Here is a 23,700-nt window from a genome sequence, read left to right as displayed (position 1 = left end):
AAGCTCTATACTGTAGACCAGTGATTTTCAACCTTTTTTGAACCGCGGCACACTTTTTATACTTAGAAAATCCAGGGGAACACCACCAACCAAAATAGCACAAAATGACACTAAAACAGTCATATTGTACATATAGTTAATAATATAGATTCTAAATTTATTTTTCCCACTCAGGGTGAAACCTGGGCCTGTTTCAATAAACACAAAAGGGATATCCTGGCAGGAATGGTGGAAAGACACACACAATATACTGCAAAATAAAGGGGTACAATGAGAAGTACTATGGCCATGAGGCCAGAGTACGAGTGCCAGCTCATATACTTAGCATATGAGCTGGTACTTGTAGTACTCCAGCCTCATGACTATAGTATTTCTCATTTTACATTTCTCTGGGAAACAAAACACAGGTGGCACCATAGTTTGGGGAACTTTCCCTGCGGCACACCCGACCATGTGTCGCGGCACACTAGTGTGCCACGGCACATTGGTTGAAAATCACTGCTGTAGACTAGTGGAGATAGGTACAGTACTTGTATATATGGCTCTTCTCTCAGGTTACATTCCTGTACTGTAGACTAGTGGAGATAGGTACAGTACTTGTATCTATGGCTCTTCTCTCAGGTTACATGCTCTATACCAATGGTGGCGAACCTATGGCACTGGTGCCAGAGGTGGCACTCAGAGCCCTTTCTGTGGGCACCCAGGCTTTCATGCCAACAGAGAGTTTGCCAGACAGGACTCAAAGCTTCCTCCTGTGGTCCAAGACAGCCCAGGATGTGCCATGCTCAGCGCCATTTTAACGCAATATCCTTGTCTGCCAGCACTGCAGTAGGAGAAAGAAGGTGTGGATAGATATGGGTTATCGTTGGAGCTCCTGCTCTTGGTCCCCTGGAGGGAAGCTACAATCCAAATTTCTCCATCATCTTTCTATTGTATTGGTGAACTCAGGACACCAATACGATTGAAACCTGTGATACAGCATGGATCAATAAATTACTACTTAAATTGTCATGTTGGCACTTTGCGACATGTAAATGAGTATTGGTTGTAGTTTGGGCACTCTGTTTCCAAAAGGTTCGCCATCATTGCTCTATACTGTAGACTAGTGGAGATAGGTACAGTACTTGTATATATGGCTCTTCTCTCAGGTTACATTCCCTGTACTGTAGACTAGTGGATATAGGTACAGTACTTGTATCTATGGCTCTTCTCTCTGGTTACATGCTCTGTACTGTAGACTAGTGGAGATGGGTACAGTACTTGTATCTATGGCTCTTCTCTCTGGTTACATTCCTGTACTGTAGACTAGTGGAGGTAGGTACAGTACTTGTATCTATGGCTCTTCTCCCAGTCTTACATTCCTGTACTGTAGACTAGTGGAGATAGGCACAGTACTTGTATCTATGGCTCTTCTCTCAGGTTACATGCTCTGTACTGTAGACTAGTGGAGATAGGTACAGTACTTGTATATATGGCTCTTCTCTCAGGTTACAAGCTCTATACTGTAGACTAGTGGAGATAGGTACAGTACTTGTATCTATGGATCTTCTCTCTGGTTACATTCCCTGTAATGTAGACTAGTGGAGGTAGGTACAGTACTTGTATCTATGGCTCTTCTCTCAGGTTACATTCCCTGTACTGTAGATTAGTGGAGATAGGTACAGTACTTGTATCTATGGCTCTTCTCTCAGTCTTACAAGCTCTGTACTGTAGACTAGTGGAGGTAGGTACTGTACTTGTATATATGGCTCTTCTCTCAGGTTACAAGCTCTATACTGTAGACTAGTGGAGATAGGTACAGTACTTGTATCTATGGCTCTTCTCTCAGGTTACATGCTCTGTACTGTAGACTAGTGGAGATAGGTACAGTACTTGTATCTATGGCTCTTCTCTCAGGTTACATTCCCTGTAATGTAGACTAGTGGAGGTAGGTACAGTACTTGTATCTATGGCTCTTCTCTCAGGTTACATTCCCTTTAATGTAGACTAGTGGAGATAGGTACAGTACTTGTATCTATGGCTCTTCTCTCAGGTTACATTCCCTTTAATGTAGACTAGTGGAGATAGGTACTGTACTTGTATCTATGGCTCTTCTCTCTGGTTACATTCCTGTACTGTAGACTAGTGGAGATAGGTACAGTACTGGTATCTATGGCTCTTCTCTCAGGTTACATGCTCTGTACTGTAGACTAGTGGAGGTAGGTACAGTACTTGTATCTATGGCTCTTCTCTCAGGTTACATTCCCTGTACTGTAGACTAGTGGAGATAGGTACAGTACTTGTATCTATGGCTCTTCTCTCAGTCTTACAAGCTCTGTACTGTAGATTAGTGGAGATAGGTACTGTACTTGTATATATGGCTCTTCTCTCAGGTTACATTCCTGTACTGTAGACTAGTGGAGATAGGTACAGTACTTGTTTATATGGCTCTTCTCTCAGGTTACATTCCCTGTAATGTAGACTAGTGGAGGTAGGTACAGTACTTGTATCTATGGCTCTTCTCTCAGGTTACATTCCCTGTAATGTAGACTAGTGGAGATAGGTACAGTACTTGTATCTATGGCTCTTCTCTCAGGTTACATTCCCTGTAATGTAGACTAGTGGAGGTAGGTACAGTACTTGTATCTATGGCTCTTCTCTCAGGTTACATTCCCTGTACTGTAGATTAGTGGAGATAGGTACAGTACTTGTATCTATGGCTCTTCTCTCAGTCTTACAAGCTCTGTACTGTAGACTAGTGGAGGTAGGTACTGTACTTGTATATATGGCTCTTCTCTCAGGTTACATTCCTATACTGTAGACTAGTGGAGATAGGTACAGTACTTGTATATATGGCTCTTCTCTCAGGTTACATTCCCTGTAATGTAGACTAGTGGAGATAGGTACAGTACTTGTATCTATGGCTCTTCTCCCAGGTTACATTCCCTGTAATGTAGACTAGTGGAGATAGGTGCAGTACTTGTATCTATGGCTCTTCTCTCAGGTTACATTCCCTGTACTGTAGACTAGTGGAGGTAGGTACAGTACTTGTATATATGGCTCTTCTCCCAGTCTTACATTCCTGTACTGTAGACTAGTGGAGATAGGTACTGTACTTGTATATATGGCTCTTCTCTCAGGTTACATTCCCTTTAATGTAGACTAGTGGAAACAGGTACTGTACTTGTATCTATGGCTCTTCTCTCAGGTTACATTCCCTGTAATGTAGACTAGTGGAGATAGGTACAGTACTTGTATCTATGGCTCTTCTCCCAGGTTACATTCCCTGTAATGTAGACTAGTGGAGATAGGTACAGTACTTGTATATATGGCTCTTCTCCCAGTCTTACATTCCTGTACTGTAGACTAGTGGAGATAGGTACAGTACTTGTATCTATGGCTCTTCTCTCTGGTTACATTCCTGTACTGTAGACTAGTGGAGATAGGTACAGTACTTGTATCTATGGCTCTTCTCTCTGGTTACATGCTCTGTACTGTAGACTAGTGGAGATAGGTACAGTACTTGTATCTATGGCTCTTTTCTCAGGTTACATTCCTGTACTGTAGACTAGTGGAGATAGGTACAGTACTTGTATCTATGGCTCTTCTCTCAGGTTACATGCTCTGTACTGTAGACTAGTGGAGATAGGTACAGTACTTGTATCTATGGCTCTTCTCTCAGGTTACATGCTCTGTACTGTAGACTAGTGGAGATAGGTACAGTACTTGTATCTAGGGCTCTTCTCTCAGGTTCCATTCCCTGTAATGTAGACTAGTGGAGATAGGTACAGTACTTGTATCTATGGCTCTTCTCTCTGGTTACATTCCTGTACTGTATACTAGTGGAGATAGGTTCAGTACTTGTATCTATGGCTCTTCTCTCAGGTTCCATTCCCTTTAATGTAGACTAGTGGAGATAGGTACAGTACTTGTATCTATGTCTCTTCTCTCAGGTTACATTCCCTTTAATGTAGACTAGTGGAGATAGGTACAGTACTTGTATCTATGGCTCTTCTCTCAGTCTTACATGCTCTGTACTGTATACTATAGGGGAGCTAAGCACCTGGATACTCTGTACTGTTGACTGTATTGGGACTAGGCACCTGAATTATACCTCTGCTCCTCGGAAGTTACATACCTGCAGGAAATATTTGCAGGATTTCCTTGTACATATGCATCCGGATAGTATGCAAATATTTGCCTAAACCGTTGCAGTTAGGAAGAAGGTAATACTCAATATTATCTACATTTACATAATCTACATGTGGAAAACTCTGCAACATTGTATATAGGATTTGGGAAACCAGACAGTGACAGGGTTTGTTATCGAGAGCTGCTATTTACTTAAGCACTCCCCAGACTAGTTATTACATACTAATGGTCTGTTCTGCAGGGTTAGCAGGCTAAGTACTGTGTATACTCCATATACCTAGGCACAGCATGTGATCTACCTACTAGAAATCCTGAAGGTTTTATAAAATGGTGATGTTGTGGGTTACAATGTAGACTCCTCTACGGATTTAAAGGGGCTTTGCCAGGAAGAACTTTTATCTAGGCACAAGCTAGGGGAAGAATGTTTGATTACATAGCGTCAAGTGGAAGGACATAGGATCAGAAAAAGTGAGAACCGCGAATCCACTGTGGTCATTCCGTGAAACTGACTTTCAGCATCAGCTTGTTCTTTGAGGCAGCCCAGAAGTCCCGTACAAATTAATGAAGCACATAGCGAGATTTCAAGGTATCCTCAAAAGAGAAGCATAGGCAACACTGGAAGAAGAGGGAAGTGAATGTCAGTTCTCACAATCTTGGTGCACTGCCTCGTTAGCATACAGATTAAACTGAGAATATCTTGGAAAAAGCACAGTAGACATAAATAGTAAATGTATGTTGGGAATCATTTGTCCTCAACATGCTACCAGCAAGTTATAACGCTTGGTGGGGGTGGTTATGCCTTTAAAATGTGAAAAGATCGCCCAGCCTGCTTCAAAAATAGTGCTATGTAGGGGCCTTGAATAGAAGCACAACCCAATAAAGCAGTGCAGATATAATAAACGTATTAATGGATATGCGAATCAGCCTGCAAGTGCATTTGGGGGGGGGGGGGGGGCAAGTTCAATTTGCTAAAAGACTGCCCCTAGTGCTTGGAGTGCCCTCTGGAATCCCTACCTAGTTTTCTAGTTGTGGTTTCCATGTTTAGCCACTGCCTGTGTCATAACTGTCTGTAGGCAAATAAAGCCTGACCCCTAAGCACTTGCAAGATTATTTGCATATACAAAAAACAAGAATTATCTTCCCAGAGATACATCATTTTTACACTAAACTTATTTTTCACCTTAATGACCATGCAAATTTTTACATTTTTTTTTTCATTTTTGAAACTTAAACCCATAACCTTATAATTTAATTCTTCTAATGCTGTCACTGTTTAGGGCAGTGGTACCATAGACGGCACTCAGAGCCCTTTCTGTGGGCACCCGGGCCATCGCCCCAGCGCACCAGACAGGACTCAAAGAATCTTCCTGCAGTTCCAAGCAACTTAAAAGATGCCGCTTTCAGTCATATATTAAAATTATACGTACTTGGCTACATGAGACTGTAGGAAGAGACCTGAGTGAAGTTGGCCCCCCACCTTGTTCAAATCAAACAAAATTGGTGTCAAACGTTTGTGCTGTTTTGTGCAGCAAAAATTTTCGTTTGTGCCGCTATCTTTTTTGAGATATTAATGAAAGTTTCCAGAGGTCAACCAGCCCCCCCACATTGCCCAAACCAAACAAAACTGGTGCCAAACAATTCTGCTACGTTTGTGCTGGTTTGTGCTGCTCAAATTTTTGTTTGTGCTGCTTTTGTTTTGAATATATGAACAAAAAATTAAAGGTCAAAAGTTCAAGCAGCCCCCCCACATTAAGCGAATCGAACAAAACTGGTGTCAAACGTTAGTGCTACGTTTGTGCTGGTTTGTGCAGTAAAAATTTTTAGTTTGTACCGCTATCATTTTTAATATATTCATACTTTTTTCCAGAGGGCATCAGAGTTCATTTCTACAATGTGTTTGCTAGCTCCCCCTGGTAATCAAACCAGGGAAGTATCACTAGGTTTGTTTTTTACCAGTTCAACCTAAACACCTTTAACCTATGTAAACACCTGAACATACCTTAAAAATGATAGCGGCACAAACGAAAATTTTTGCTGCACAAACCAGCACAAACGTAGCACTAACGTTTGACACCAGTTTTGTTTGATTTGTTTAATGTGGGGGGGCTGCTTGAACTTTTGACCTTTAATTTTTTGTTCATTTATTCAAAACAAGAGCAGCACAAACCAGCACAAACGTAGCAGAATTGTTTAGGACCAGTTTGGTTTGGTTTGGGCAATGTGGGGGGGCTGGTTGACCTCTGATGACCTCTGGAAACTTTCAATAATATCTTAAAAATGATAGCGGCACAAACGAAAATTTCTGCTGCACAAACCAGCAAAAATGTAGCACAAACGTTTGACACCAATTTTGTTTGATTTGAACAAGGTGGGGGGGCCAACTTCACTCAGGTTAGGAAGCGGGAGAATGAGTAGACAGGGCCGAATTATCTTTGGAGGACCTTTCTCTGGCCCCATGATTCTCAGTGTACAGAGGGACACTGGAAAGAAGCTAAAATGATGCAAATTTTCCATCTTGTCCTCGGGAGGCCAATATGATTAAAAGTTGTTGAAGAACAGGGAGCAATAAGTTACTGCTTTAATTTTTGGTTGGCACCTCGCGATAAATAAGGGGGGTTTTGGTTTGCATTTTGGGCACTCGTACGCTAAAAGGTTCGCCATCACTGGTTTAGGGGGTTGTTTATTGCAGAAACAGTTGCATCTTTGAATGGCCTCATATTTGTGGTACATGAGTCTTATTGTATAACCCTTTCTGTAGGAACAAGGAAATGTTTTATTCATTGATAATTTTCAGAAATAAATTATTATATGTCATGTTGCGATAGTCTTTATTCTAATTTTGTATATTTTGGAATTATTAATTATCTGTAATTTATTTCTTTTATTATGAATGTTAAGAAAATTTACATTTTTATTGATTTTTTTTTCACTGTACAGTTTATGTGACATTTTACTTTTCTTTTAGGGTTCAGTGCTGTTGTACTGTTACTAAACGTTTAATAGACTTTATTTGTTTTCTGATCGCCTCTATATTGCAGCTGCATGGGACTTATCTCTGTCAGATACCTGCACATTGCTTTAATGAAATCTAATTCTAGAATATATCTTACATATCTTACATTTTATATTCCACAGGGGTAGATCAACATCCTTCCATTCTTAGGACTAAATACAACTAATACAGCGTTTTAAACCATCATTAACATCGCTAGGGTAAGCCCTAACCCTACTATTCCCTCACTACAACCCACTGCAATTTGAACTGTTAAATTCCATGTATCTCCTCCAGATATTTAGAACTAACACCATCCTAGGGAAGAATATATGTCCTTTACCACCAGAACAGGGCAAACTGAGGCTATACGGGTTAGTTAATATTTTCTTCCTATCCCACTCCAGATTTTCATTCATCTTCACCTGTATTGTGGATATCATATGTATTAACTATACATCACGCTACTACTTCAACCTCTTTAATAGTGAATCACTAACCATTTCTCTATATGCTATAGATTGATATATCTATCTAATCTAACTAGCGGCTCACCTTCGTTTCCATAAAATATCTAAACACTTATGTATGAATTACTTTTTATATAAATTATGTATTTTACATTTGTTTGTTCTATATGAAATGTTTCTTATTGACTTTTATCGACTCTTATGTATATCCATTTATGTCTTTTTTATCTACATATATTTATTTACATTATATATATTTTTTGTATATTAGAGCATTATAATAGAGCATTGTATGTATGTATGTATATCCATTTATGTCTCTTTTATCTACATATATTTATCTACATAATATATATTTTTTGTATAATAGAGCATTGTAAAAAACTATACGGACCTGAAGAAGGGAGCGGTACGCTCCCGAAACGCGTCGTCCTTGTTTATACCTAAATAAAAGCCTTGACAACACCGAGAAGCGCGGAAACTGGTCCTGATTTTTTTACCCCACGCTTGTACATTCCTATTCCCGATCCAATCGGGAAAAAGGACCACGCAGCTAAGTCTCGGTCGATCTATACTACGTATTTCATTTGTTACCCTCACTATGTTTTTGAACATTCATTCTCTGTAATACTCTGATGCGCTGTGTTCTTTTTTTCTACTGACCCACTTGTTGTAATTCTAGAATATGGCAGTCCTTCGGACCCAAGCTGCTATGTAACATATTGGCATCTTACAGTGGTAAGGCAGCACTGACCCTGAATAACTTTCTTAGACATTAGGGTATGTCTTCTCTCAATCATATTTCCTATTAGGAACAGGACTTTCAGTAGAGTGTTTGTTGCAGAAATGTCCTGTGAACCTTCATTGCCACTAGGTGTCTTCTCTGTTCAGTGCCTGTTGTGTGGAGTTCCCTGGTATGCGCAGACCTAGCGCCGGCCTTCTCTTTGGGCGCACTGCACATGTGCCTCTATATTGTGGGAGTGAGTCTCCTGAGAGAAGGGAATGAAGTGGCTCATGCACTTATGGAGAAGGCTGACTCCAGTGCCGTCCTCGGTAACTTCAAAGAGGAGGATGATGTCAATGGAGTGTGGTCTGGGTAAGGATTGTAAGGGGACGAGAGGAGTCTCCCAGGCCTCCTTAAGAGAATCTTCAGACAGTAATGAGATGGAATAATAGTTTATTTTCATGAATAATAGCAGTAATAATAAAAAAATAAAACATAATAAAAAAGCAGCAGTAATAGGGGATTACTAAAACAGAAGGATTGATATACAATTGATTTGGATAATGAGAATGAAGTCATCCAAGGTTTTCTGTCATTGTAGAAGCAGTTGTCTGGGTTTCAATGATTTCCTGTTGCTTTCATGATTTGGATTACAAGCATGTTCCCAGAACGAATTATGCTCGTAATCCAAGGTACCACTGTAGTAGGAAATGCAAGCTGGAAATATCTAGTTCCTGTCTATTTCTTTTACTGCCTGTAGCTCTGGTTCTGTAGATCACAGAACCATAAGCCTGATAGATTAGGTTCTTATCTTTAATATGACTCAAAGAGGTATAAAACAGTCCAAGATAGAGATATCGAGATAAATACCCCCTTCAGCATCTAAAGGGGACTCCTCTTAGCTTCCAAAGTCATATGCAAATGATTTGAGAAGAGATCTTTTGACTATTTTTCTGAAAGGTAAATGGGCAAGATTTCACATAAAAGAGGGAATTCTAGAAAGGATATTTCAGACCTTACCTGAACATGCTGGTGGTTTAATGTGGTCAAATCTGATGACTGTATCCCTTTAAAGAGGACTTGTCACCAGATCCACCCCCCCTCCCCCGACTGCCAATGTCTACTGATAAAAGGTTACAAGTCTTTCCCACATTACCTAAAATTAACAGCCTGTGAGGCCCTGTACCTTAATTACAGCCATTTTTCTTATATACAAATTAGCTTTTCTGACTCTTGGGAGAGGAGAAGAGGGAGAGTGAACCACGCCCCCTTATTCTGACTGACAGCTCTGTGTCTCTTCAAATCCCTGCCCTGCCTCCTTGTACTCATGGACCGTCTGCTAATATATAACTACACACATTTAAAGCTCTATGTACATGTGGGAAATATTGTGTCAATTTTTTACATGGTGCCTTGTGTTACATTCATGACATCCTTCAGACTTCTAAGAATAGCAAGTTGTACACCATGTATGTGATTACATGAAATCACAACAGCAGTAGAAGTCCATGGAGGCTGCTGTGACTTCATGTGGTTAGATACATACATGGGATACAGTTTGCTATTATTAAGAAGCTAAAGGACCTGAGATGATGTCACACTGGTCACATGACATGAACTGTGACCAGTAAGCAGGCATAAGGCATGGGGAGAAGTAGATGGGAGGGGCTGGCTGAGCAGGACACGCCCCCATCTGATGCCAGGTAATATAAGATAAAAGGTGATTTCTGTGGATGTAAGCGAAACAATTTTTAGCTAAGAGAAGGGTGTCAGTCAGTTATTAGAGCTCTATAGGAACCTGTGACTGGCTTTGTATGTGCAAATGTGGTGACAGGTTGCCAGGCTCCAGGGGTAGTGGACCCACTGGACCACCGCGGATGATGATTTAAGCCGAAAGCTGGGACTTGAATTTTAGTAGTACCTGGTTTTCACTAGAGCCCGCCGCAAAGCCGGTTGGACTTGCTGCGGCATGGTACCACTAGGTCGTTCCACAGGTGCGACTTGTCCACGGTGGAAGCCAAGGTGTGGTACAGTGACGTTGAGCAGAATCGTAGACGGGGACAGGCAGGGGGGCAGGACGGGCAGCAAGGGATCGGAGTCAGGGACGTAGCAATAGGTCAAGGTAGACAGCAGAGAAGCATAGTCAAGAACAGAACCGGGGTCACAATTGGAAATCACAATAACAGCGCAGGACATGAGACACAGCTTTATCTGAGTCACAATGCACGAAGATCCGCCTGGGTGTGCAGGGAGAGAATGGTTTATAGCATTTAATGAAGCGCTAGCCCATTAACCCCTTCCCGACGCGCGCCGTACTAGTCGCGGGCCGAGCCCTCTCCATAGCCGGTAAGTCTTTGCTGCATATTGCTTTCACCGCGATCACCTCCGGCAATGCTGCCGGAAGCAATGCTGCCGGAAGCATCTTGGCGCGGATCTTCGCTCCCCGATGACGTCACGGGGAGCGGTGATCCGTTGCCATGACAGCATCGGGCCTCACGAAGGCCCGAAGCTGTCTCGTTTTAACCTATTCATTACAATGTGCTATCAGCACATTGTAATGAATGAGGAGTAAAATCCCCATATACTGCCATATTGCAGTATGGCAGTATAAGGTAGGATCGATCAGATAACCTAGGGTTAAAGTACCCTAGGGAGTCTGAAAAATAGTTAAAGTAAAAGTAAAAAAAAGTTTAAAAAAAAAAATTATATTAAAAAAACCTAAAAATTAAAATCACCCCCTTTTCCCTAGAACTGATATTAATATTAATAAACAGTAAAAATCATAAACACATTAGGTATCACCGCGTCTGAAAATGTCCGATCTATCAAAATATAATAACGGTTTTTCACTGCGTTTAACCCCGTAACGGAAAATAGCGTCCAAAGTCAAAAATGACATTTTTTTTGCCATTTTGGAAAATATAAAAAAATTAATAAAAAGTGATCAAAAGGTAGCACAGTCCTAACAATGATAGCAATGAAAACGCCATCAAAATTCGCAAAAAATGACACCACCCACAGCTTCATACACCAAAGTATGAAAAAGTTATTAGCGCCAGAAGATGACAAAATCAAAAAAAAAATTTTTGTACAGGAGGTTTTAATTTTTTTAAATGTATGAAAACATTATAAAACCTGTACAAATGTGGTATCCCTGTGATCGTAGCAACCCAAAGAATAAAGTAGACCTGTAATTTGGGGCACACAGTGAAAGCTGTAAAATCCAAGCCCACAAGAAAACGTCACAAATGTGTTTTTTCACCATTTTCACTGCATTTGGAATTTTTTTCCCGCTTCCCAGTACGCGCCATGGAACATTAAATACCGTCACTACGAAGTGCAATTTGTTACGCAGAAAATAAGCCATAACAGAGCTCTTTATGTGGAAAAATAAAAAAGTTATAGATTTTTGAAGGTGGGGTGTGAAAAATGGAAGTGAAAAAACTAAAAAAGGCCAAGTCGTTAAGGGGTTAAAGAGACAGGGACGCGTGTGCAGACGGTGGATCAGGGACAGGTAAGAGGGGCAGGTGCCGTGCTTGAGGGAGCACCTGTGACACAGGTTCCGTTTAATCTGCCCCTGCTCAAAAATCTTCAATTTTGTGGTTTGGGCTGCAAAAATGTTTTGGAATAGGCAGATCAGTCCTCCTTTCTTTTATGGTGTGACGATGAGCGTTCATCTTCCAGCAAAATGTTTTTTTGCCCTTACATAAATTCCCTCTGGTCCTACACCAAACACTTTCTTAGCTTCCAATACCATCTTAGCTTTTTGTAAGCCCCAAAATCTGTACATTGCCCAATTAAATGGGTTGCATTGACCCACATCTGACTCCGCAGTTGGAGCCGCTGCATTTCTCAATTTTTACTGATGATCATTGCTAGAAACAGTGGGGTACATTTACTAAGGGTCCGTGGACCGCGATTCTGTCAGGTTTCCCGACTATTTCTATTCTGCGCTGAATCGCACAGGGGATTGCATGGCCGTCGGACAACAAACCGCGATATTTAAAATTCAAATTGTGTCGCAAGATCTGCACTCACAAGCACTGGGAAGAAAATGGTGAACTCCGGCGGACCTGAGCGGGGAAGCAACACATTCGGGCGCACGCTGTAAGTGAATCGCGGCAGCTCCGAATCCTCGCCGGACATTCCTGATCAACGGGTATGTAAATGTGCCCCAGTGTTTTGATCGAGCTTTGATATCTCTCATCTATAAGCCACATGGCCCAGACCCTGATAATTTGCTGTTCAATGGAGACAAAATATGATGAATAATGAGCCTGTCTATTTTGTGGAAGGCTCACTGAGGGGTCCTTGGATTTTGAGTAGCTGCAGACTATAGCAAATGATCGTTTCATCACTCAGGCTGTAGCATCTTCAGTGAAAGCGGAGCGTCTGGCACTGTAATGCCGAAAAATAAAGGAGGAACCACAACCTCCGATCCTGACAGTGACCAGCTGCCATAGACGTCTATGACGGCCATGATACCGCTGCAAATTTTGCAGCCGTATAAATGGCCCACGAACGTTTGTCTGCATGGGGCCTAAGGAGATATTTTCTGTTGAACTGTGTAAAAACAATACACCCTTATAATTCCTCTGTGGTTCCTTAGTGTTACACAATAAAATACAGAACACATACAATACAAAGTATGCATACCTTTTATAGGCAGTAACCGAAAGATGTTTATAACTACCGTATATACTGAAAAATGTGCTGAGAAACCCCACCTCGGCTTATACGCGTGTCTATAAAAAATAAATTTACATACTCACCTTCCAGCGATCCCGGTGCTCGGCACGGCTCCCCCATGCTATGTGCGGCTCTCCTGGACAATCCCTTTAAGTTTGAAAAGTTGCTTTCAGCTGCCACACTGTTCTCCTGGCAGTGGCCCCTTTTTTTTGTGCTCATGTGTTTTAGGTGCACTGATGCACTGATATGATATGAAAACCTTGCATTCTGCTTCCAGCCAACTTCTTGCGCCCATAGGCTATGTAGAGCAGCTTCTCCCACAGGAAGATGGTTGTGCAAATGTTCCTTGTTCCTGCTATGCTGTGTCTTTCTTTGTCTCTTGCTACTTAATTTTTTACTAGATCTCTGTTTTGTCTGTCCTAGTTGCAAATGGTTTTCATAGAATAAGTAATCAGTCCCAGAACAGTGGTGTCTGACACTCCGACAACTTGAACTCTCCATATAGTGGCCAACAATGCATAATGACACATAAACGGATGTTGTAGAGATAGAACCTGCATTTATCTCAGGCCCGATCCCATGGACAGGCTGTATTTAGAGGCTGATTGTCACTTTATTCAAGTATTTGGGAGCGCCAAAAATATCCAAGCAACTGAACTGGGTCGTGTTTGGTGTTTCCAAACTTGAGTTGAAAGGGCAACTCTTGCATGACCATGACTCCATTTAACTCCATTCGGGACTCCAATCAACCAAACCCTAATTCTCGAGGAAGTTCAGGGACCCACATTTATCAAGTATTTAAACATAGAATGTAGATATGTTATAAATATTGTGGCAAAACGCCAATAAGGGAACTGAAATTAACAATGAAATGGGTTCAGCTACTTTTGGTGCTCCCATAGATAGAAGTATATTTTAATAAATGTTTTTACATACCAAAAACTGAAAACAACAATTAAACAGTGAGTCCCTGTGTCATTGTAAACCAGTATAGAGAAGTAAAGTAACGAAAAATGGGTTTAGGTACCTGCAACACCTGAATATAAGTCATACACATCCTTTTATATTGCTACTGCAGATTTCACTAGCCAACTGGCCAATATTTTATCTAATCTATGTAGACATTAGCTATGCATGTACAAGATCTGATACAGTGGTATATGCTTATTCACAAGCTGAAGCCAGCGATGCAGGGAAGTTCATTATGACTATTTTGCAGAAAGTGAGCAGATTGAGGATTGGAAAGGCGTTGCCTACAAAATATAATGGGCTCTCTGTATGGGTTCTATGTGTCTCCTATCATTTGTTGTTGAGACTCCATTTCCCATATTTTTCTTATAAGAGAACAAGTTGATCATGTTTTTCCTTGTGACTAGTACTTGGCTAGTATACAATTTGGGGGTGTTACCAGTAACGTCAATTGGCAGGTTACCATTTATTAGAAAAGTAAGCACTTGAGCAGTGTATTTCGTTCAACACAACTGCACAAGTGTGTGTCTACATTTTGTAAGTATGAATGAAGTTTTTTCTTTGTATAATTTAGTTTTTATGTTTAGGCAACTTAATTCTTCTGAATATGTAAATGAGGATTGACCAACTGAGGGGTAAGTACCAGCAGGTGTGTCTGTCCGCAGATTATTCCCTCTCCATATTGAAATAGGAGAGATGCACTTGTTGAGAGCAGTCTAATAGGACTGTCCTCCATACATAAGTGGCTGCTTCTAAGCAGACAAATGGCAAACCATCTTACAAAACAGTAGTCTGTTCTGTTATCTCCATCCTACAACATACTGTCCTGTATGTGGGCAGATTTGCATCACGGACGCTCATCTGTCTATTGAGGGAGGAGTGGTGCTCTTCACCTTACCTCCTCCACTTGGTCCTGTGCTCACCCGGGATCTGGTCTGGTGGAGCAGTCGGACATCTGAACTCTAAGTCTGTATTTTATAGTGAAAGGTTCACTTTAATAATTGCAAATTTGAAAGGTCCAAGTGAGAAACACTGTTTTTCATAACTGGTGGATTACAGAAGTGCAGATTGATGGACACCATGGAAATAGGGACATAGTAAGTTCACTACATTTCTTCAGTTATATGATTTGTAGCTCATGTATGTAGCCCATGTAGCGGCACAATTTTCTTATGGAACGATTCACAGTACCTAAAAAGGCTTGGGAAGAGGTTCGGGTGGTTTTCTGCCTCTGTTTTGATGTGCCATGATAATACTCTTATTGTCTTTGTTACTATTCAAAATCTTAGGCTTTATAGCCCATGCATTTCTCTGTTTAGTTATTTATCATCATACTGTGTGTAGTATTTTTACGTGTTTTTATTCAGTTGTCTTTACTAAAAATGACATGAAACTATAATGTGTTAGCAACTGTTAACCCCAATTTTTTGGTATTCTTTATGTAAGTGTAGGTACATTTGAATGTTTTGATGATCAGAGGCCCTACTTTATTTTTTGGCGATAACTTAAACAGTGATGCATGAGCTTATATTCTGCCTTATGGTCAGGGATGTAACAAGGAAAGACTGGGCCCCATGCCCAAATCGTGTTTGGGGCCCCCTTCTGTCAACCGTGTTTTCCAGCCCTAAAACATCTAGGGTACATGCACACCATGCATATTACAGTGGGATTTGCAGCCGGCATTTCCATGCAGTGTAATACAATAGCAGTGTAGTGTATGGATATAGGACAATCCCATACACACACAGCAGAAAAAAAAAATTCTGTAGCGGAAAGCCAATTCTTGATCCACAACAATTAAATGACAAGTCACTTATTGCTATGGATCATGGTGCAGACATGCAACCTTTGCAATGCATTTGAGCAATGGAAAAGCTGAGGTGCACATGTATAAAGGAAAAGGAGATACAGCCAAGTAGATGGCCTGTACAGCACATGTACAATGAGGCACATGGAATATATAATAGTACAACGAGGCACAGCACATGTATTGAACATACAATGGGTCACAGGGTATTCAAAAATGTACAACCAGACAGTACACAAATAAAAAGCTAGAACCATACATAGCACATATATAAATATCCAGTATACATATGTTAAGCTTCATGCATGTGTTGTTCGTTATCCACAGAATATCAATGCATGCACTATTTATTTTGTGACTCGCACATACACAACGGTTTTCACTGGCTGATTTACTCTTCTAAGTGAGTAGGTCTCGGAATAGATAAGAATCAGCCAATAACATGCAGAGTAATGAACATTTTAAGCATATGAAGCCCTCCAGCCTCACAGCTCCCCGTTGGGTTCCCCTTCCTAGTCACATCACACATGCCTCCCTCTCCACTGAAAACAAACAAGTGACAAGTCCCCCTTCTCCACTCACTACAGACATGTGATAACCCCCCCCCCCCCCACACACACACACAGATGAGAGTCAGATCCCCCTCTCCCACTGGTAACAGACATTCCCCAAGGGCTATTGAGTCAGTAAGATAAATTTCCGACTCCAACTCTGTCCCCTAAGTTTCTTTAACACCAACTCCAACCCCAGCTGTACCAGAAGTCGCATTAATGCCTGGACAAATATCTATAATGCTTGTACATGCAGTTTCACTCTTTAAAAAAGCCTAAGGCAGCTAAAAATGCACAGCATAACTGCTGGTGCTGCATTTAACATCTCCCACACAGCCACTGAAGGCTGCAGCTGACCTGACCTGTATGTTCTGTATGGCTAAGCCAAGCAGTGACCGAATCATAATCAGTGCATAGACACTGCTCCTCCCTGACTTCTTCCAGGCAGGAAGCTGTTGGGTCAAGGTGGGAAGAGCTACACAAAGCCTTTGCTCAGTGATGGGCAGTCCGGCTCCTAATAGTGAGCCAGATCATTAGACTCAGTTTACTATAAAGAGCTGACTCTTCTGGCTCTGGAACGGCTCTCTATGTAATTACATAGGAAGAGGTTTTCTGGTAGTCAGCCACACATCTCCACTTTACTTTTAACTCAAAATTTTGCGGGTCTCTCCATAGTCTAATCTGGGGTCTCCAATACTATTATTATCTGCTCTGGGGTCTGCAATTTTATTGACTGCACTGAGTGCAAGTTTCTGAAGTGCCATTTTGTGCTGTACTGTGTTGTGGTGCCTCTACGGGGCTGGTTACTGATCCAGCCCCCTTAAAGTTGAAAGTATGACAATGGGGCACTAAGGGCTTTGTGCCGCTTTGCAACGCACTTTAGTTAGACTGTGCCCATCCTCCAATGTTAAAATGGTTTGCACAGGTGTTTAAGTAGTGGGTGTGCTGCGATTGTGTTTCACACAACCTTATTGTGTCGTAAGCCCAAGTACTTGGACACCACTAAAAAGATGGTGAACTTGAACCTGAATGGGGAAACAACACATTCATTAAATTAGGCGCACAATCTGAGTGAATCGCGGCATGGTGCATTATAGTGGGACAATGCACTTTCTGTGAACTCCGGTGACTGGGTAAGTAAATGTGCCCCAATATGTCCAGCAACATAGCAAGCGCCGCGTGCTGCTATGGCAGTAGGTCCACCATTAGACGCTTGCACAGTCCTTGCTGCCAAGCACAGTCACTGGTCCCTCTGGTGTCACTGCTTAATTTATTATTTTAAAGGACGTGTCAGTTATTATATTCATATATCAATTTAAATTGAAACAAGTAATAAAATTATAAATAGTCGGAATGTCACAGGACATTTCACAAACCCTTATATCTGATGCTTATGAATATCTGTCTATGTAATACAAGGCTAATAAAGTATATAGAAAGAGTTTGTTTGGTTCAGGCCACCGATTTAATGTAAAATGCTTACTTATTATTTTTCTGTCTTTTTCTTACACAGATGATAGATCTCAGCACAGTGCTGCTAGTAGCTGCAAGCATCTTTCTTCTTTTAACTTTGTACATAGTTCTACATGGTCCACGAAGAGCTTTTGCTAAAATTGTCCTACACGAAGTAAAAGCAGCCATCAAAGTTTTCTTCATGAACCACACCAAGGAACAGAGGGTTTTACAATATGTGCTGGATAACGCAACACGTGGAGACCCACAAAGTGTTGTTGATAGTATTGACAAATACTGTAACAAAGAGGAATGGGCCATGAATGTGGGAGACCAGAAAGGTAAGATATTATGGTGGGATGACTACAGTATATTCACTGGAGGAAAAATAGAACCCTGTCCAAAAATGTAAAGCCCCTCGGCTATAGACAGCATTCAAAGTGTCACTGCTATTAAACAACTATCATTGCATAAATTTCTCAGGACAATAGCCATTATGTAAAGAATTCAATGTAACTGAGCATTTTCTTTAGTTAAAGAGGTAGTGTTCTCAAATAGGTGTGATTTTAAAGAGTTTGTACTTTAGCATATAACTGTAGTATATGACTATAAATTAGACAAAAGAAAAATGCTATCTCTAGCACTAATTTAAAAGTGAAAACAAATAATGATATTTATTTAATAGTTAAATGGACAATAAAAATAATGCATACAAATGTACATAAATCTTATAACTATTCAGGTTATAAAATTCAACTTCAGAACAAACCTAAAGAACCTATTGTGTAAGTAACCCGTGTACTCGGCATTTCATGATATGTAACTCCCGTGTCATATAGTGCAATGAAACCTATGTATCTTTGTTGCAATAGAGCTCTAGGTAGAAACGTCCCGGCACGGATGAGCACTGCTTATCTTATATGGAGCTCTTGCTTTAGATTGTAATTACGACCTCAGAAGTTGTTCTCTTCAGAAAAAACAGACCATGTGGTCATAACAGATGCGTTTGGAGGATTTTGACCCCTATCTCAACAGCCAATTTTACACCTCCCCATGATGCCAGGGGATTCACTATTGCAGCGCCTTCATAAGTATCCACAGGTCGGACCTATAAGTGGTAGAGCTCCCTTTGAATTCTGTGTCTATGATTATAAATTATATACAGTTTTCCAAAAGAGTATTAAAGCTTAGTTGGTATCATAATCTAGAGAAGCGTATTTCCAAATAATTGCTAAATTCTTTATTCTAGGATAACTCACACTGAAGGAATGTTAATGGCAGATTGTGTTGCGGTAGATGAAGTTAACATAGTGTCTTACCAATTCTCCTATGCAACATGTGCAAACAAGTGAAATGATTACAAAATGATGAACAATATACTCACTGTGATCACTGGGCTTTCCACTGGGACTCTTCTTGAGCACAGGTAGCTGTTATGGAAACCCACAATAATATCACAGGCTTTCATTCACAACATAAGAAAGGAACTGGGAGAGCAGAATCTTTGTCTTCGCAGTATTCCTCTGTATACAGAATACTGATAATAATTACATCCCAATTATCAGCCATGGCGGAAAAGGAAATGAAAAATATGCAGAAAATAATTTCATACCCTGTGAAATAAAAAATAGTTCCTTCCCATCCCCAACCAAGGACTGTTTTACATTTGGCATTTTGTCTTGTTAAACTAATTACCATATTTTATCTTTTTAATTATTAAAGTATGAAAGGATGGAAATTTGCATTTACCTTTCCTTTTTTTTCCAGTTTTCTAGTTACTGGATCTATAACATATTAAATTCCCATCTGTACCTCAAATAGTTTAGAAACATTTTTGGCCAAATTATAGTAGTAGTTCAGAAAGAAAATGTTTTGCAGTGAACATTTAGGTACCGGAATGTCTTGGTCCTGAAAGTGTTGGACAGAGCAGTTTCTCAATGTTTCTTGTACATTCCCAACTACTGAGGGAAAATACAATAAGACTCCCACAATAGTACTGGGGTACAGTACCCAGTGTCCCAGGTACCCAATGGGGTATCAAATGAGACTATACGTGGTAGGATAGGCTGATGTATGATCTATGTTCAGGTTAGTATTATAGAAACTGACATTAATCATTTGCATCTGCCCATTAGTTTTTGGAGCTGAAATGGAACTAGGCACAACTGTCTGGTTTTGTGATGTGATATTTGATATGTTACTCATGATAAGTGCAGTGCACCTTAGCGGCCACAGAAGTGGCAATGGTAGGACGAAAGTCACCACCTGTGTTATATATCAGTGCAGGGCAGCCCCGGGATGCCTCTATCCTCCTTTCTGTTATCCATCTAACTGCATTACATGGTCAGTTCCCTGGTAAGTTGTGAACCACAGACATCCCAGGAAAGGACCTTTGCTATAGAGAGCCTATTTATCACCTGGGGCACTAACTCTATCAGTATTGATTTCTCAGTATTAGGAGGGATGGGAACTAGAGCAAAATTTCCAACTACCACGGAATTAATGAAGCAGCACTTTCCACCTTATTATTTATTTTAGACCTAAAACCATCATCTTTTCAGTGTCTGTATGTAAAGTTGTTCATTCTTATTGGAGTTATTGTTCTCACTGTTGCTTAGCAGGTGTTGCCAATGAGATACGATAATAGCAGAGGAGCCGCAGGAGTATTTACACATTTATCTACATGTTCCTTGCATAGCTAATATATTTGGTTGTTTCTTTCCCTGTTTATTTTATGTACCAAAATGTTTCCTGTTGCAGGATTGATCCTGGATAATATTGTGAATGAGAGCAATCCATGTGTACTCCTTGAATTGGGCACATATTGTGGTTACTCAGCCGTCCGGATTGCACGACTTTTGAAGCCTGGGGCGCATTTATATACTGTGGAATTTAATCCAGCATTTGCTGCTGTAGCTAAACAGATGATAGAATTTGCCGGTGTTCAAGACAAGGTATTTCCTGATAATTTTACTTACTGTTGCAATAGTTTTATGCATGTGGTCCATAATGCCTTAAAAAAAATAAATAAAAAAAAATTGGACGTTTTAAAGAGAACCTGTCAAGAACATCTATCCCCCCAAACTGAAGACCCATTTACTGTAGTCTGCATGATAATATTGAAATGAGTCAGTGACTCCTGTGAATTATAAAATGGCCCCTTACTCTCCATTGTAATCCTGTGAATGGAGTCAACCGAGTGTCCCTAACCTGTCCTGAGTCAGGCTGCAACACCCCCTTCCTCCTCTAGTAAACACGCCCCCTGAACATATCACACACACCCCTTTCTGTGCCCCAGCTTAGAGGAGGTGTGTGCAGGGGCATGTTTACAAGAGGACCTTGGAGGAAGGGGGTGTTGCAGACTGATTTAAGAGCAGGATTCAGGAGCACCTGGCTCACTCAATTCACTGGATTACAATGCAGAGTGGAGGGATTCATTTTATAAATAAAAGGAGCCGCTAAATTATTTTAATTTCCAATGCATCCAATACATTCATCTTAGAGAAGTCATTAGTCAACATTTGCATATATAAACATCACCTGTTCATGTTTTTAGGTGCAAATATTAGAGGGAAACACTCAAGACATTATCCCCCAGCTGAAGAAGAAATATGAAGTGGACACACTGGACTTTGTGTTCATAGATCATTGGAAAGACAAATACTTAGAGGATACAAAGCTTTTAGAGGTAAGATGTGTATTGCGTTCTTTTGCCTTTACTAGTTCTTCAGAGATGATTTGGTGAAAGATTAACCCTTTCCATAGGAAGGCATGAAGAGCAGATTCATCTTAAGCCCCTACTACACTGGCGTTTTTCACGCGCGAGTTCTGCGCGTGCATTTGACGCGCAGAACTTGCATTGCACTCTGTCCCATTGTATTCAATGGCTCTTTCTTCATTAGCGTTGTTTTTCACGCGCGTGCTTGCGTTCGTTTGCACGCGCGTCAAAATCGCAGCATGCTCTATTTTTGCGTTTCACGCGCGTTTTTTACGCCCCATTCAAGTCTATGGGGACGTATCAAAAACGCATTGCACTCGCGAACATTGCGAGTGCAATGCGTTTTAAACGTAAGGGTTGCTAGGTGACCAGAATAACAGTATTTCCCCTGCTCGCGAACGATCATTTAATTAAAAAAACACAATGAAGAACAGTGAAGAATAGAATAAAAACAGTGAACACAGTGAAAACAGTGACCACAGGATCATTTAAGAGAAAAACACAGTGCAGAACACAGTGCAGAATAGATTACAGATGTTCGGCACATCTGCTAACTTGTCGGGAGATAATATACACGGGGAACAGTGAAGAATAGATCGCAGATGTTTGCAACTTATCAGAAGACATTATTTTTTAATTAAATAACCCATTTTAATCCCAAACCATGGTCCCTTTGAAAAATGCTCGATTCTCCCATTGACTCGCGCGTGAAAAATGCGCCGAAAACGCAAAAAAACGCTAACAACACGCGCGTGAAAAACGCAAAAACGCTAATTACTCCAAGGAAAAATGGAACAAAAACGCAGCCAAAAACGTCAGTTTTTCACGCATTGCACCCTGACGTGAAACGCAACGCTAGTGTTGAAGAGGCCTAACTCTAGCTCTATACAGATGCACATCCTGCTGATTCCTCTGTCTACATTTTCACAGACCGGGATGTATACAAAGGTTTTTTTCCATAAATTAATGTCCTAGCTGCTATTTGGAATTGCTTGTCCTCCATATGAACAGCTTATGGTGGTTTTAAATGGCTTTCTTCCTTACAACAGTAATGGACTGACAAGCTAATATCACCATTGTGAAGGTGGCCACAACTAGGCAGGTTGTCTCTTTCCAAAAACACTTAGTCTTAGTAAACTCAGAATAAAAGAGATGCAACAGTAAAATGAGAGAGCTTCTAAACCACCAACTACCTCCTCTCTATATTTAAACCTTAGAAATACATCCGAATCTCCACACTAATAACTACTGAGGATTCTCTCTGCAAACCTAGAACTTGTGATTTCTTTTAGAGGTCACAAGATACAATGTGCAAGTTAGTAAAACTTCCTGATGGTCCTCTTCTTGCTTCAAGATCTGCTAAGATGATTAAATTCCAAGATTCCATCAACTCCCTATTCCCCACTCTTCCTAGAGCCTCCCAATTAATGGCCCCAAGAACCAATGCTACAAACAAGAAACCCATTTGATCTCTAAATAGACAAAACTATATATAAAAATCCAAAAGAGACTTTATTAAACTTAATGTCCTTTATTATAAATTGATATTTTGATATCACGGCAGCTTTTTTGACTGATGTCTTAGTATCTTGCTCAGGTGCAGATACCAACAACTGTTTAAGAACTTTATGTGTTCTTCTTGAATTCCAAGTGCTAATGTGAAGGAAGGGTGGTTTATGCATCAATCACTTCATTCATGGCTTTCCCTCACTTCTGTTCCAAACCACTTGCAATTGTGTGACATAGATAAAAAGTAACCCCCTTCAAACAGGAACAGGGCAGCTGTGTAGCTAACCAGGTTGCATATATGCAGGGGTGCACTAGACATGAGTTGAGCCTCTTGCCTCAGGCAGCACAGTCTGCAGCAAAATGGGGGGCATTAGGGGCACAGTCCCCTACTACAAAGCAGAACCTGACTTAAAAATACAGGACCACATTTATTAAAGTGTTCTCTCTGACTTTGCACTGAAAAGAATGCACCAGCTGCTTGCACATGTATTTAAAAAGTGTCTGCGCCAGTTTTGTGTCATGGCTGCACTGTGCCCAACAAGACAGAAACAGTGGGGCAGATTTACTTACCTGGTCCATTCGCGATCCAGCGGCGCGTTCTCTGTGGTGGATTCGGGTCTTCCGGCGATTCACTAAGGCAGTTCCTCCGACGTCCACCAGGTGTCGCTGCTGCGCTGAAGTCCGCCGA

General features: G+C 40.8%; 1 protein-coding gene across 4 annotated transcripts in view; it reads left to right on the top strand.

Moving 5' to 3' along the window:
- LOC140125257 (catechol O-methyltransferase-like) overlaps positions 1–23,700 on the top strand; it is a 67,456-nt gene that overhangs the window by 39,927 nt on the left and 3,829 nt on the right. For 3 of the 4 annotated variants that reach the window (XM_072144484.1, XM_072144485.1, XM_072144487.1), the window contains exons 2-4: positions 17,847–18,126; positions 20,546–20,739; positions 21,342–21,473. In XM_072144484.1, coding sequence (XP_072000585.1) covers positions 17,847–18,126; positions 20,546–20,739; positions 21,342–21,473 — 606 coding nt within the window. Of the gene's footprint in view, positions 1–14,454; positions 14,513–17,846; positions 18,127–20,545; positions 20,740–21,341; positions 21,474–23,700 lie in introns of those variants that run through there. The other variant, XM_072144486.1, reaches the window with a different exon arrangement.

Source organism: Engystomops pustulosus, chromosome 1 (genome assembly GCF_040894005.1).
Source record: "Engystomops pustulosus chromosome 1, aEngPut4.maternal, whole genome shotgun sequence".
NCBI lineage: Eukaryota > Metazoa > Chordata > Amphibia > Anura > Leptodactylidae > Engystomops > Engystomops pustulosus.
Note: the sequence above shows the minus strand (reverse complement) of the source record. Positions and strands in the feature narration are given on the sequence as shown.